Raw genomic sequence first — 14,549 nt, 5'->3', positions numbered from 1 at the left:
GTCCCCAGCTGACCCCGGGCTCCATGAAGTGCTGCCCCTTTGAAGCACCGCGGTGGCGCATCAAAGGGGCAACGCAACATGGAGCCTGAAATTAGCTGGAGTGCCCAGTTGATCCCATGCTCTGCGTTGTGCTGCCTCTTGGAAATGTCACCCTGGGCACCTCCAAGGGGCAGCACATTAGGAGCCCGGGATCAGCTGGAGTGGCCAGCTGATCCCTAGATATGCGTTGCGCTGCCCCTTTGATGCATTGCTCCCATGCTTCAAAGGGGCAGTACAACGCGGAGCTGGGGAATCAGCTGGGTACTCCAGCTGATCCCAGGTAGGGAAGTTAAAGACTAGTTGACTATCCAATAAGCAAATGCACAAAACGTACAAAGGCAGAGGCACAGAAAGGAAAAGGCACAAAACTAGCTCAGACTAGCTACAGGCATAAAGGGAAACAAGAAGACATTCTATAAATATATTAGAAGCAAGAGGAAGACTAAGGACAGGGTAGGCCCATTGATCAGTGAGGATGGGGAAACGGTAACAGGAAACTTGGAAATGGCAGATATGCTTAATGACTTCTTTGTTTCTGTCTTCACCGAGAAGTCTGATGAAGGGATGCCTGACATAGTGAATGCTAGTGGGAAAGAGGTAGGTTTAGAAGATAAAATAAAAAAAGAACAAGTTAAAAATCACTTAGAAAAGTTAGATGTCTGCAAGTCACCACGGCCTCATGAAGTGCATCCTAGAATACTTAAGGAGCTGATAAAGGAGGTATCTGAGCCTTTAGCTATCATCTTTGGAAAATCATAGAAGAAAGGAGAGATTCCAGAAGATTAGAAAAGGGAAAATATTGTGCCCATCTATAAAAAGGGAAATAAAAACAACCCAGGAAAGTACAGACCAGTCAGTTTAACTTCTGTGCCAGGAAAGATCATGCAGCAAGTAATTAAGGAAATCATCTGCAAACACTTGGAAGATAATAAGGTGACAGACAACATGGATTTGTAAAGAATAAATCATGTCAAACCAATCTGATAGCTTTCTTTGATAGGATAATGAGTCTTGTGGATAAGGGAGAAGCAGTGGACGTGGTATACCTAGACTTTTTAGTAAGGCATTTGATATGGTCTTGCATGATATTCTTATCAATAAATTAGGCAAATACAACTTAGATGGGGCTACTACAAGGTGGGTACATAACTGGTTGGATAACCGTTCCCAGAGAGTAGTTATTAATGGTTCACAATCCTGCTGGAAAGGAGTAACAAGTGGGGTTCCACAGAGGTCTATTCAATATCTTCATCAACATATTGGCATAGAGAGTATCCTTATTAAGTCTGCAGATGATACCAAGCTGGGAGGGGTTGCAACTGCTTTGGAGGATAGGGTCATAATTCAAAATGATCTGGACAAACTAGAGAAATGGTCTGAGGTAAATAGGATGAAGTTTAATAAGGACAAATGCAAAGTGCTCCACTTAGGAAGGAACAATCAATCAGTTTCACACATACAGAATGGGAAGCGACTGTCTAGGAGGGAGTACTGCAGAAAGGGATCTAGAGGTCATAGTGGATCATAAGCTAAATATGAGTCAAGAGTGTGACGCTGTTGCAAAAAAACCAACCACCATGATTCTGGGATGCATCAACGGGAGTGTTGTAGCAAGACACGAGAAGTCATTCTTCTGCTCTACTCTGTGCTGATTAGGCCTAACGTGGAGTACTGTGTCCCATTCTGGGCACCACATTTCAAGAAAGAGGTGGAGAAATTGGAGAAGGTCCAGAGAAGAGCAACACAAATGATTAAAGGTCTAGAGAACATGACCTATGAAGGAAGACTGAAAGAATTGGGCTCGTTTAGTTTGGAAAAGAGAAGATTGAGAGGGGACATGATAGTAGTTTTCAGGTATCTAAAAGGGTGTCACAAGGAGGAAGGAGAAAACTTGTTCTTCCTGGCCTCTGAGGATAGAACAAGAAGCAATGGGCTTAAACTGCAGCAAGAGAGGTTTAGGTTGGACATTAGGAAAACATTCTTAACTGTCAGGGTGGTTAAACACTGGGATAAATTGCCCAGGGAGGTTGTGGAATCTCCATCTGTGGAGATATTTAAGAGTAGGTTAGATAAATGTCTATCAGGGATGGTCTAGTCAGTGCTGGGTCCTGCCATTAAATCAGAGGACTGGACTCAATGACCTCTCGAGTCCCTTCCAGTCCTATGATTCTATGATAGTCAGTCGACTAGTGGCCTAGTCAATTTCTCCCCCCCTCCCCACCCAGCTTTGCTGCCTCTATCAGATAGAGGCAGCAAAAGGGAGAGGGGGCAAGGGGTACTTCAAAGTGGCAGCACCGCACAGCTGTGGAGTGCTGCTGCTTTGAAACCCATGGTGGCGTTTCAAAGAGACAGCCATGGAGCCGTAAGTTAGCTGGGGAGTCCCCAGCTGATCCCGGGTTCTGGGGAAATGTCGCACGGAGCCCAGGATCAGCTGGGAAGTCCCCGGCTGACCCCAAGTTCCATTGCTCCTTTCAAACACGTGGAGGTGGCGTTTCTAAGGGGTAGTTGCTGCACAGCTGATCCCCAGCTCAGCTGTGAGGTAGCTGTCCCTTTGAAACACCATCTTCTGCACTTTTCAAAGGGGCAGGGGAGCCCAGGGTCAACTGAGGAGTCCCCAGCTGATCCTGGGCTCTGCATCGCTCTGCCCTTTTGAAGCACCGCAGCAGCACTTCAAAGGGGCAGCGCAGCATTAACGCCTTCGATTAACACATTAAAAAATTTAACGCGTTAATCCTGGACTGCGTTAATCGCAGGCATTAATGCATGTCAGTTGACAGCCCTAAAAGTTTTCCTCTTTTATGAGAAACTGTGCTTTCAAAATCATTATTCAGTTGTATTTCATTAACTGCACATTAATCAGTGCTAATGCTAGCTGTGCCAGTTGTACTGCTTGAATAAAGCTTGTGGCAACATTTCCATTATAGTATTTGTTTTCACGGACTTTAGTCAACCATGGAATGTGTTCCTAGCTGAAACTTGCTGTGTATGGCATTCTAAAACGATCAGCACCGTGATGCTTAGCTTCGTGCTCATTCTTCCAACAGCTCATCATATAGGTCATTGATTCCCATGCATCTATCAGACAGCTATGATGCTGTCTCAGAAGTTGAGTTAAGCTTTTGCTTTTCAGTGTATTTTATTACTGTGCATGCTGCAGTGATATGAGACTTATTTACAAAGAGGTGGAATCTGTCATTAAAACTTGATGATTGTGATATGTGTGGGGTAAGGTAGGTTCATGATGGATACCTGAACAGGATGTCTCCTTCCTTCCTCTACAAAGAATAGGTATAAAGTCTGATTACTTTGCATGTGCTTGTTCTTATTCAAATCACTACTTGGTATTGTCATTTGCTTGCTAATTATACTATGCAAAAGTAATACTTGAAAATAAATTGTTTTGGGTTTTTTTTGCTTTGTAAAATCTTTATGATCGTTTAGCTGTTGTTTGTTTAGATCTGGAATGTTCTAATAGGCCATCCCTGTATTTATGATTAGAAAACTCTGTAGTGTTTGGAGTATAATTAATTAGGAGTTAATTTGTAACACTATTTTTTATAAACAAAAATCAATTGAAGTTTGACGCTATTAGTACTAGTAGCAACTGAGACCAGGGCCACATTGTGCTAGACACAATGTACATACAGAGTGAGCCTGGCATCAAGGTGGACAATGCAGTGCATATGTTCAGCACCCATACAAGTATTGTATCCTGTTGTCTACATCTTAGAATGTGGAGTGTCTGGGCCAGGGACTGTCTTTGTGTTTTGCAGGTTAGGTTGAGTCAGAAAACATTTGAACTCTGGCCACTTCACAAGGCTACTGTCAGCACAATGGGTGCTTTTCAAAACTGTGAGAGGTTGGTGGTGGGGAAAGATGTCATACAAAGTTAGAATAATAAAATGACAATAAATACTTTGAAATAGCATGATATACCATATTTACACACACAAACGTAGATGTAGATCAATGAATCTTCTCTTCTGATTTCTAGCCCAAATGTACAGGCTGAGAAATCCACCCAGAACTCATCTCTAGAAGAAGAAACAGAAAGGGAAAAAAAATTGAATGAAGATGGGGGAAAAAAGAAGAAAAAAGGGAAAGCAGAAAGCAAAAAGCATCCTAAGGAGAAGACTTCAGACTCTGATGATCTTTTATTTATCTCCAGGAGGGGAATGAAAACCAAAGGAAGGAATTCACAACCTAGTGACAAAGAGGAAACTGAAGGTAAAGAAGTGGGGAACAGATTATTTAATTAAAGTAATAAAATCATAAATAGTAGAAATGGAACTGACCTGTTAGGTCATTCAGTCCAGTCCCCTGCAAGTACAGAAAAGGCCCCACAGTATATTTTCAGGAGGTTTGTACAGTCTAGTTTCCAAGGCTACAAATGTTGGAATTGACATTATTTTCACAGGGAGATGATTCCCCAGACCAGCTAATGTCAGTGTCAGGATGTGCTTGCTTTCTTGATTTTGTCCACATATACTACAGATTGAACCTCTCTAGTCTGTCACTCTCTGGTCCAGCAACATCCATGGTTTGGCATCATTTTAGTAAGCCAGATGTTCACTTATCATGCATGTGGCCAAGTTTCTCTTGGTCCCATATAGTTTGTTTACAGCCACCAGTCCTGGCTCTCAGTGTTCTGTGCTGTTATTTAGCTCTAATTTACCTCTAAATGTCTTCTAAGAGACCACTAAGCAGTGTAAGTGTTGGTAATGCTTCTAGACAATATTAACTTCCCATGGTCCAGCAAACTCTCTGGTTCAGCACCAGTCAAGTCTCGAGGGTGCTGGACTAGAGAGGTTCAGCCTGTAGTTACATCCCATTGTATCAGTTTTAAGCAAATTTATCTACATCCTGGGTGCTTACTTAGACCCTCTCATTATTTATTATGTTCACTCCTCAGTCATCATTAAATCCGTACTCATCTTTTTTTGCTCTTATGTCAATTCCATCTAATTTACCTACATTTCTCTGGTACTGAGGCAGCATGATACTACAATACTGACCAGGTTTCTCACCCTCCTTGTAGAAACACAGCTTCCTTAGGAGCCGTGTACTGAATTCACCAGTATTTCAGTGTATAGAAGATGAATGAACATGAGATCCCATTAGCCTCTTCTGTTACTAATTCTCTGCAGGTTGAAGGAGGGATGAATCTGAGGAGAGTGACTACTGCTTTGGCCCAACCCAACCATGCCTTACCCAGATCTGCAGAGTCTTGGTCACCTGAGTCCTCTAAAGAAGATTCTTTTAGGTGGTGTGAGGAGGAACATGCTGCAGAGTGCCCTTTTTATGGCACCATCACATTTATTACTATTTTTTACATACCCCTGTGTCTCAGAATGGAGGGGAGTGCAGCAGAATTATTGATATTCATACGTTTAATAAAGATGTTATATGAAACTGGTCCTTACACTGATCCCTACAGGATTTCATTGCGTGTATTCCTTCAAATTGATACATCGCTGTATATTGTTACTCTTTGTTTGCAGGTATTCAGTTTTCAGTGGACATTATAGTGATTATCATATCCAAGAAAATCTGCAAATAAAAATATAGGAGTCAGTGTCAAATATTTTATTAAATGGCAGATGTATTGCATCTAGTTTATTCCCATCATCCAGTATTTATTTTAACTCTATTTAAATAAATTAATAAATAATAAACCCCCATTTGCCTGGCATCATTTTTTCTCATGGGCCAGATCCTCACATGGTGTAAACTGGCAATTTACAACAGCTGACCATCTGCCCCATACGTGCTGCCTAGTCAGACCAGGTTTGCAACACTCACTCATACTAATGAGCGTTTAGACAAATGTTCCCGATTAAATCAATGGAATTACTTGCATGAGTAAGTTTTTGTCAGCATGAGTGAAGATTGCAGAGCTGTGTCCTATGAATGCATCATTCCATTAATTTCTAGAGATAAGATTTTAAAGGCCAAAACTCCTATTGATTTTCTATCTATTACAAGACCTTATCTAATATTAACATCACTATGCATTACAATATTCCATCCCATCACTTTAACATTAGAACATGCTAACATCAAACAGAGCTGGAGCTAAACTAGCATACCTGCCTGGCATGTCTGAGGCCTACATCTTGTGTTTAAGTTTAATCCAAACCTTTTGCTATAACATACATTCATTATAACTAATTAACTTCTTAGTTACAAAATTCCAGGGTTAGAAGTGTGACTCCTGCAGATACTCGATGCTCGTATCTGACAAGCATGTTTTCTGCATAAAATGTCTGAGCGACAGCTATGTGGCACAGAAATGCCACACTGTCAAAACATGACTATGAAAGTGAGAAAGGACCAGGAGATGAGGCTTAAAAACCTCTTATGGGAGAGATTCCTTTAGCTGTGCAAGCCCAGCAAAACCTCTGAACCACCAACTCCGCGCAAGAGGGCTAACTCATCCCCTACGAGGGACTCCTGTAAGTCCCAGACCTCTCTTGCACGGTCCCTGCCTTCAACATCCTGTGCCATGCATTCATTGGTGCTGTCTATCTCCGGCGCTGTGGAAAAGCTGAGAATGGCACCTACAAAAAGGGTGGAGTTGGAGCCAAAGAGGACTGCTTTTTGCCCAGCACCCACCAAAGCTGATATGCTGCCACCACCTGTGCCAGTGGATACCCTGACACCGACACAACACTCCGATTCCCACTATCAGTTGGCACCCAAACATACAGTGGCAGTGGAGTCGAAGACGGCTTCCCAAAAGAATATGCACATGAGGCATTGAACACCACAGCCGTCAGCACCAACACCACTGGCACTAAGCATGAATTTACCTCCCCACTCATATAATTGTGGAATCCAGTCTGCACCAACGCTCTTCTGAGAATATTTTTCTCACCTACACTTTTATCTCCAGGCACTGGACATGGCACTGGTAATAGGAGCAGGTTCTCCTCCCAGCATTACTCTCCAGTGGGTTTAGTAGCATCGTGGCATTCTACTAGAAACCAGCCAACCCGCCATCCTCCAGAGTATCCGTGGTTTAACCAGCCTTGGCTGTATCCACCACAACAGTTCCAACTTCAGTGGCCACCTTGGGAGCCCTGGAACCAATATCGCACCCACTCCTTGCACCGTCATTGTTAACATGAGTCGACAGTGGCAATCCAGCACATACACTAACACATTCTTCAGCCACACCACACAATCTTCCCCATCCCACCTTCTGCACTCACCTGAGCCTGCAGACGAGGATAATGACTTGCCTCATTCAGATTCAGATAGTCAATCTCTGGTTCATCAGTCACCTTCATTTCTGGACAAAGCTGTTTTCTTCTCTTCCTTTCCCTCTGCAGATGACCTGAAGCAATTTCAGAGTGTATTCTAATGCGTGGCACAGTCCCAGGATATTGTACTGCAGGAGGTACAAGAAAAACATTACAAGTTATTGAAAATCGTACAACCTGCCACATCCACTAAAATATTTCTACCAATTGATGAGGCCATTTATGGAACCATCAGAGGCAATATGGCAGACACCAGTCTTCATTCTTACCACTAATCACAAAATATTTTGTCCTGGCCAAGGGAATGGATTTTCTCTTCTCCCAACCCCAGCCTAACTCATTTGTCATGGACTTGATCCATCATCGGTTAAGGCAACCACAATTTAAATCTATGCCCTAGGACAAGGAGAACAGGTGGCTGGACATTTTTGGTAAAGAAAGTGTACTGCTCTGCTACCCTGCATTCCCTATATTGAACTATACTACTTGCAAATTATGATCACATGAATTACACTAGACTTCAAGAGCTCTTAAATCAGTGTTTCTTAAACTTTTTAAGACAGAGGAACACCAAACAATAATTTTTTTTTATGAGGAACACCAAAGACTTTTTGTTGGGGGGAGATAGGGGGCCGGGGAAAAGTTATTGAAAAAATGGCGGGGGGGAGGAAGTTATTGAGCCAAAAAAAAAATAGGGTCGGGGGGAAGGGTGAGAGTCACCTGTCCCTTTAAGGGTGGCCATTTTGAACTCTGTTGTTCTCCGTGGCACACCAGTTTAAGAAACACTGTCTTAAATGATCTTCTGGAGTAAAAGAGGCCCCAACTCCAATCTATAATAAAGGATGGCCAGTCAATAGCATCCGGTGATGAAAGTGACCTTTATAGTTCCGATCACGTCAGCCAAGAGGGTGAGTGAAATTGCAACTGTTATGGCAGACCAGCCATATGCTGTTTTTTTTAACCAAGGATAAAGTTATTCTCAGGCCTCATCCAAAATTCCTACCCAAAGTTATATCTAATTTCCATAGCAATGAACCCATCTATTTACCGACTTATTATCCGGAACCTCACAGTTCTCCCAGGGAAGCGATGCTACACACTTTGGACACAAGACAAGCCCTTGAGTTCTACATTGATAGGACAAGGAATTTATCTATGTCCGGTCCCTACAGGGGAACAGCCATCTCCACACAACATATCTCCAAGTAGTTTATGAACTGCATACCTCCTACCGACTTCAGAATAAGGACCCATCTTAGACAGTCACTGCACATTCCACTTGTGCGATGGCCACATCGACTACTTTTCTGAATAATCCCTTGCTGACATCTGCAGGGCAGCCAGTTGATTTCAGTAGGAAGTGGATCAGACCCAGAGACACTCCTTCTCTGTAAAACTCCCTGCAAAAATCTTCCTTTTGCCAGTAGCTTATACTTTACTTTCTCAAATAAACTTAGCATGTCGATCTCTGTAGAAGATCAACAAATACATTTCTCTGTATACAATTTATTTTGAGCTACAGCAGTAGTCTTCAAAAGTATCATGAGTTGCACACTATAGTTCTTAATTTCTTTATCTAGCAAGGTAAATGTATTCAACTGGAAAAATCTGCTCGATGAAGCCTAATACATCCACTGCTTTTGAGTACTGTATGAATGTAATAAAAGCAAACTTGTTAGAGGATTTTGAAATGTCTACAAACCAGCATATTTTTAGTTAAAATGTTCTTAAATGTTCCCTGATTGCAAATAATCAGTGGCCCAGGCCTGTTCTTACTCATGAAAACGTCTGCTGACTTGAATGAATAAGGACTCCATGAGTGGTCCTTGTGATGGGACATTTGCTCCACATTGCTGCATAAGGGATTAATAGAACCATAGGGAGGCTATCCAGCAGGCAGCCAATTAAAGAGGACCATAGGCAGGAGGTAGCCAGTTCGAGAGGGGCTGTCAGGGCCTGGCAAGCCCATGTAAGAACTTAAGGGCAGAACAAGATCAGTAGCTGCCTGAAGCTTTAAGAGGGAAAATCAGGCTCCTAACAAGAGGAAGGAGCTTCAGCACCCTGGGCAGAGCAGTGCTGCTAGTAGTGACTGCAAGGAAGCAAAAGATAGCTCCTTGGCTTTGGAGATTTTCATGCTGCAGCCCTGAAACCAGGCCAAACAGGTTGCTGGTGACCATGGACAAGTGACCCAGAGAAGAGAACTGAGGAGTTGGAGGGGACACAGTAAGTGGCAGCCAGCTACAGAATCCCTGGGGCAGGACCTAGAGTAGTGGGCTGGCCCAGGTCCTCACTCTCTCCCCTTCCCCACTAAGGAGGAAATGGACAGACAATTGGCTGCAGTTGCCACTGAGGGAAGTGACTGGACCGCAGACTGCAGATCCCTCAGAACTGAGGAGAACAGAGCATGATACAGCCAGAAGGCTGTGTCCTGAAGAGGACACGATGGGTAAGTCTACACTAAGGGATAAGGTGAAATTAAGATACACAGCTTTGACTTCAGCTATGCAATTAATGTAGCTGAAGTACCTTAATTCAACTTTTGGCCTATCCACACTGCAGGAAGCCCTTCGACTTCCCTTACTCCTTGTGGAACTAGAATACCAGCATTGACCAGAGTGCTCCTCTCACATCAAATTAGCGTGTCTTCACTAGATCTGCTAATTCAATTGGAATTAGAATTGGAAGATCGATAGTGGCACCTTCAATCTTCTCTGTAGTGTAGACGTGCCCCGGTAATTGAAACTACATTGATCCAGGAGCAGAAGTGATGTCAGATGAGAGAGCGCCAGGAGGGGCACACTGGATAGCAGAGCTAATCCCTGGGACAGCTGAAAGGAGGTGCCACAGTGGTGAGTGAACCCCATCACAGTCCTGTATAAGTTAAAGAATAATGTCCTACGCCTCTGTTATTGCAACCTCCATCTCACTGCAGCAGCTTGGGGCCAGGTGAGAATTGCCTCTCCATGGTTGCTGCAGCTCCAGTGGGCATACTCATGGAAGAGATACATGTCCCCTGGCTGGTGCAGTCCAGATTCGTCTGCCCCTTGCACTCACCAGCCAGAGTTAGGAATGCAGCAAACTGTGCACTTTCCCCTTGCTCCATGATGAGGGGGAACAGCCAGTAATGTTCACATATGAACTAGGGGAGGGAGCTTCAGTCCCCCTTCCCTCACTAAAGAGCACCTGGGCGGTGGGAAGCTCAGGGCTGGGGCAGTACTGGGGAGGGTGGGACACCCTCAACTGGGCCCCTTTCACCAGCCTGGTGATTCTGTCTCTCTTCTGTTTGGTTTTCTGAGAAGCAGTCCCATTCCAGGCACATACCATTGTCCTGGCACAACCAAACCCTTACCTTGCTTTAAGTTATGGTAAGAGGAAGCTGCACACCAAATTTTGTGGTTCTAGCTTTTACTGTTTAGGAGGAGTTCTTGGACAGACAAACAGACAGCCTCTCTCAAATATATAGTAGATAATATGGCTGAAATCCTGGCATTCAAGTCTGAAGTAAAATGCCCACCAATCTTCAATGATACCATGATTTCATTCAATATGATGATTTTTCTGTCAACTATTCAATAAGCATTTGTTTATCCGATAGCTGACTACTTAACATCCCTAGTTTGAATGCAGTTATATGATACAATAGGTGAGGTATTAGTGAATGTGTTAGGTAGAAATGCTCCTTTTTATTTTGTAATGGGGTGGGAATTAAAGTACTGTAGCAAAGCTATATGAAGAAGCTGTGAGACCTTTGAAAAGGCTAATCGTATGTCCTCTTCCACAACAAATCCAGCTGATGAAAGCATGTAAGAAACTGTTCAAGAAGGAAGCTGTGACAACTGGCAGGCTAGTGGATGGGTGTATATCCCCCAATTAGGTGTTCATATTTACAGGGACACACTTATTTCCCTTTCTCGTTTTCCAGATAGCCCATTTGGCAGTTAGATAATGTCACTGGAATAAAGCAGAGTGCTCCCATCTGTTGGTCACGGTTTCTTTAATTGGCAGATGATGTCAGTTCATCTCATCTTGGACCTGTCCTTCTGTGCAGCTGTGAATAGCAAAGCACTATTGATAGGCCTCTGCATTTTGTGTATAGGCTAATGGCTCAAAAAATGTCCTCACCCTGTCATAGTTCTCTGTTCATCTATGAAAAAGTGTGTTAAAGCAGTAGTCAGCTGTTTTCCCACAAAGGGTATGTCTACACTACCCCCCTAGTTCGAACTGGGGGGGGGGGGGGTAATGTAGTCATACGGAGTTGCAAATGAAGCCCAGGATTTGAATTTCCCGGGCTTCATTTGCATAAAGCCGGCCGGCGTCATTTTTAAATGCCGGCTAGGTCGGACCCCGTGCCGCGCGGCTACACGCGGCACAGACTAGCTAGTTCGGATTAGGCTTCCTATCCGAACTAGCTGTACGCCTCGTGGAATGTTCCTCGTGGAATGTTCCACGAGGCGTACAGCTAGTTCAGATAGGAAGCCTAATCCGAACTAGCTAGTCTGTGCCGCGTGTAGCCGCGCGGCACAGGGTCCGACCTAGCCGGCATTTAAAAATGACGCCGGCCGGCTTTATGCAAATGAAGCCCGGGAAATTCAAATCCCGGGCTTCATTTGCAACTCCGTATGACTACATTACCCCCCCTAGTTCGAACTAGGGGGGTAGTGCAGACATACCCAAAGAGTGGAAAATGTAGATGTGTCATGGATCAAATAGATCAGTTGATACTATAATGTTACGTTTATCCAATCTCATTTCTGTCCACATTCAGGTAGCAAGAGACAGATGGCTTGTTTATAATGTTTTTAGTAGGTTTCTGGAAAATCTGTGCACCGAGTAAAGAAAATAATATGATGTCAATGAATACATTGAAGGGAACATAGCTTTGACAGCATGTCTTCAATTTTGCGCAAGATAACAGCATGTTTGCAGTAGCTTTTGCTATTTTACCAACAAGCATTATTCCTTAACCTGCACTATACAATCAAATGCCTTCCCCTTTGCAGGGTGCAATTATTGTTCTCACTTGACTGGTATTTTCATGGCAATACACAGAGGAGCTTCAGATTCCTGACTCTTAGCTTATGTTTGTAAATGTCCCTTGTGTATATCCAGGTGCTGGCCCGGTGTATATAATAGCCTGGTTTCAGAAGTCCTGAGCTCCTGCAGGTTTGGATCCAGTGACTTTAGTGGGAGCTACAGAAGTTCAACACTTTTGAAAACAGGGCCATATATATTGTATATTCTCTTCCTCATGAACTCAGTCTGCATATTGTCATCTTCTCTCTCCCTCCCCTGGAATTCCCTTTCTCCAAGCTATTATGATTTCTCTGTTCCATTTTTATCTTAATATTTTTAGCCTACTATTTACCCTAACGCACAGTCACTTTTTCATTTCTTGTCCCATTAATGCATCTGTCCTTGTCTTGTATTCACCCAGTCTCTTAAATTTGTTGGCAAGTATACGTGCAGATTGAAGTGCTCAGAAACTTTAGTGATGGACATCATTATTTAGACTGTAAGCTCTTTGAGGGCAGGGACTTTGTATTCTATATTTGTAAAGAGCTTAGTTAGCATAGTGGAATCCAGTGTTTGGTTGGCCATTAGGTACTACTTTAACAAAAGGAACTAATAAAAATATTGAAGTTTTGATATTATTTTCTTTATTCCTTATGACTTTCTATTTTGCCTCTGTAAGAAGTTTCTGTATTGAACTCCAAATAATATAATCTATGGTGTGTCTCACTATGAAGTATTTTCTGATACTTTTGAAGAATACTGCTGTAGCTCAAAATAAATTGTATGCAGAGAAATGTATTATTTGCCCTTCTACAGAGGTCGACATGCTAAGTTTATGGAGAAAGTAAAGTATAAGCTACTGGGAAAAGGAAGATTTTTAAGGGAGATGGCGTGTCTCTGGGTCTGATCCACTTCCTATTGAAATTAATTGGAGTCTTCCATGGGCTTTACTTGGGGGCTGTAATGGATCCTATGTAGATTATTCCTGCTACTAGCCTCATCCTTGTTCATGTCGCCACAGCTCATTTCTGGCTCATGCTTCCTTTCCCTGAGCCCAGATGCTGAATCTGGCTTTGACCCTTGCTGTGACGGTGACCCTGACTTTACTCTTGGCTCCAACCATTAAATCAGACAAAGCTCTGTTATAGGCACTGACAGATTTAAAGACTTTAAATGATGAAAAATCCACTACATCCGTTGGTAAGTTGTTCCACAGATTAATTGCCCTCACTGTAAAAACATTCATTGCTGCTAATGGTAATCAAACTTATTGTGATTAAATGTAATTCTCCCTCCTCCCCGCTCTCTCTGTCAGTGGAAGGGATTGAAATATGGCACTTCAGAGCATGATTGTTCAGCTGTGGCTCTGAGGGCAGGTTTGCTCAATCATGGGAAGGAATGGGAAACATTTGTATGGATAGTTCCATTATAAGTAGACCCTTCCTCCCACTTAGTATAGATTAAAAACTTTCTGGTGTGGGATTTCCCCAGATCCATGGAAGCTAGCTGCATGACGGATGAGAGGCAAGTTTACCTGTCATTCTTCAGATGCATGCCTGTGCTGTCACTGGTTTGTCTGTGCTAAGAAATCTAGCATTCCTCTGAAAACAAAAGTTGAGGTGTGTCAAATGTTTATTTTATTTGCTGCTTTTATAGTTATCTTCTCTCCAGTTCCCACTATCCTTTCCAGAGATAGTCAAAATTTTGCCACTGGAAGAATGTGTCTGAGAATTGGGGCTTGAACACAACCATTTCACAGAAAAATATTTTTTTAGTTGAAGCTGCTGGACGTGTGGTGAGGATAAATACATTGAGGATTGAGAGATGCTCAGATATTATGGCAATGGGGTTCATAGGGCTAATACAGATAGGGAAAAAGAAAAAGAAGTATTTATTTTCTATTGAGAGGAAAAGACAATTGTATACTTTCAGTCCTGCATGTATGGGTTGTCAGATATAATTTAGTTTTATTGATTGTCATAGGGATTAAGAAAAGAAAAAAAGGAGCTGACATGACACTAGGGCTGTGTCTACACTGGGCCACTTATTCCGGAAAATCAGCCGCTTTTCCGGAATAAGCTGCGAGCTGTGTACACTGGCCCTTGAATTTCCGGAAAAGCAACGATGCTCTACTGTACAAAATCAGCCGCTATTCCGGAAAAACTATTCTGCTCCCGCTCAGGCATAAGTCCTTATTCTGGAACACTGTTCCGGAAAAGGGCCAGTGTAGAC

At 42.9% G+C, this 14,549-nt stretch overlaps 1 protein-coding gene across 4 annotated transcripts in view; it reads left to right on the top strand.

Moving 5' to 3' along the window:
* VWA3B (von Willebrand factor A domain containing 3B) overlaps window positions 1–5,720 on the top strand; it is a 110,670-nt gene extending 104,950 nt beyond the window's left edge. For 3 of the 4 annotated variants that reach the window (XM_075916526.2, XM_006137418.5, XM_075916528.2), the window contains 2 exons: window positions 4,034–4,266; window positions 5,187–5,720. In XM_075916526.2, coding sequence (XP_075772641.2) covers window positions 4,034–4,266; window positions 5,187–5,191 — 238 coding nt within the window. In that variant the 3' untranslated portion in view covers window positions 5,192–5,720. The remainder of the gene's footprint in view (window positions 1–4,033; window positions 4,267–5,186) is intronic. The other variant, XM_025178626.3, reaches the window with a different exon arrangement.
* Window positions 5,721–14,549: the final 8,829 nt, after the last annotated feature.

This window comes from Pelodiscus sinensis, chromosome 1 (assembly GCF_052426305.1).
Source record: "Pelodiscus sinensis isolate ZL-2025 chromosome 1, ASM5242630v1, whole genome shotgun sequence".
Taxonomy (NCBI): domain Eukaryota; kingdom Metazoa; phylum Chordata; order Testudines; family Trionychidae; genus Pelodiscus; species Pelodiscus sinensis.
This window is presented reverse-complemented; position numbering and strand designations above follow the sequence as displayed.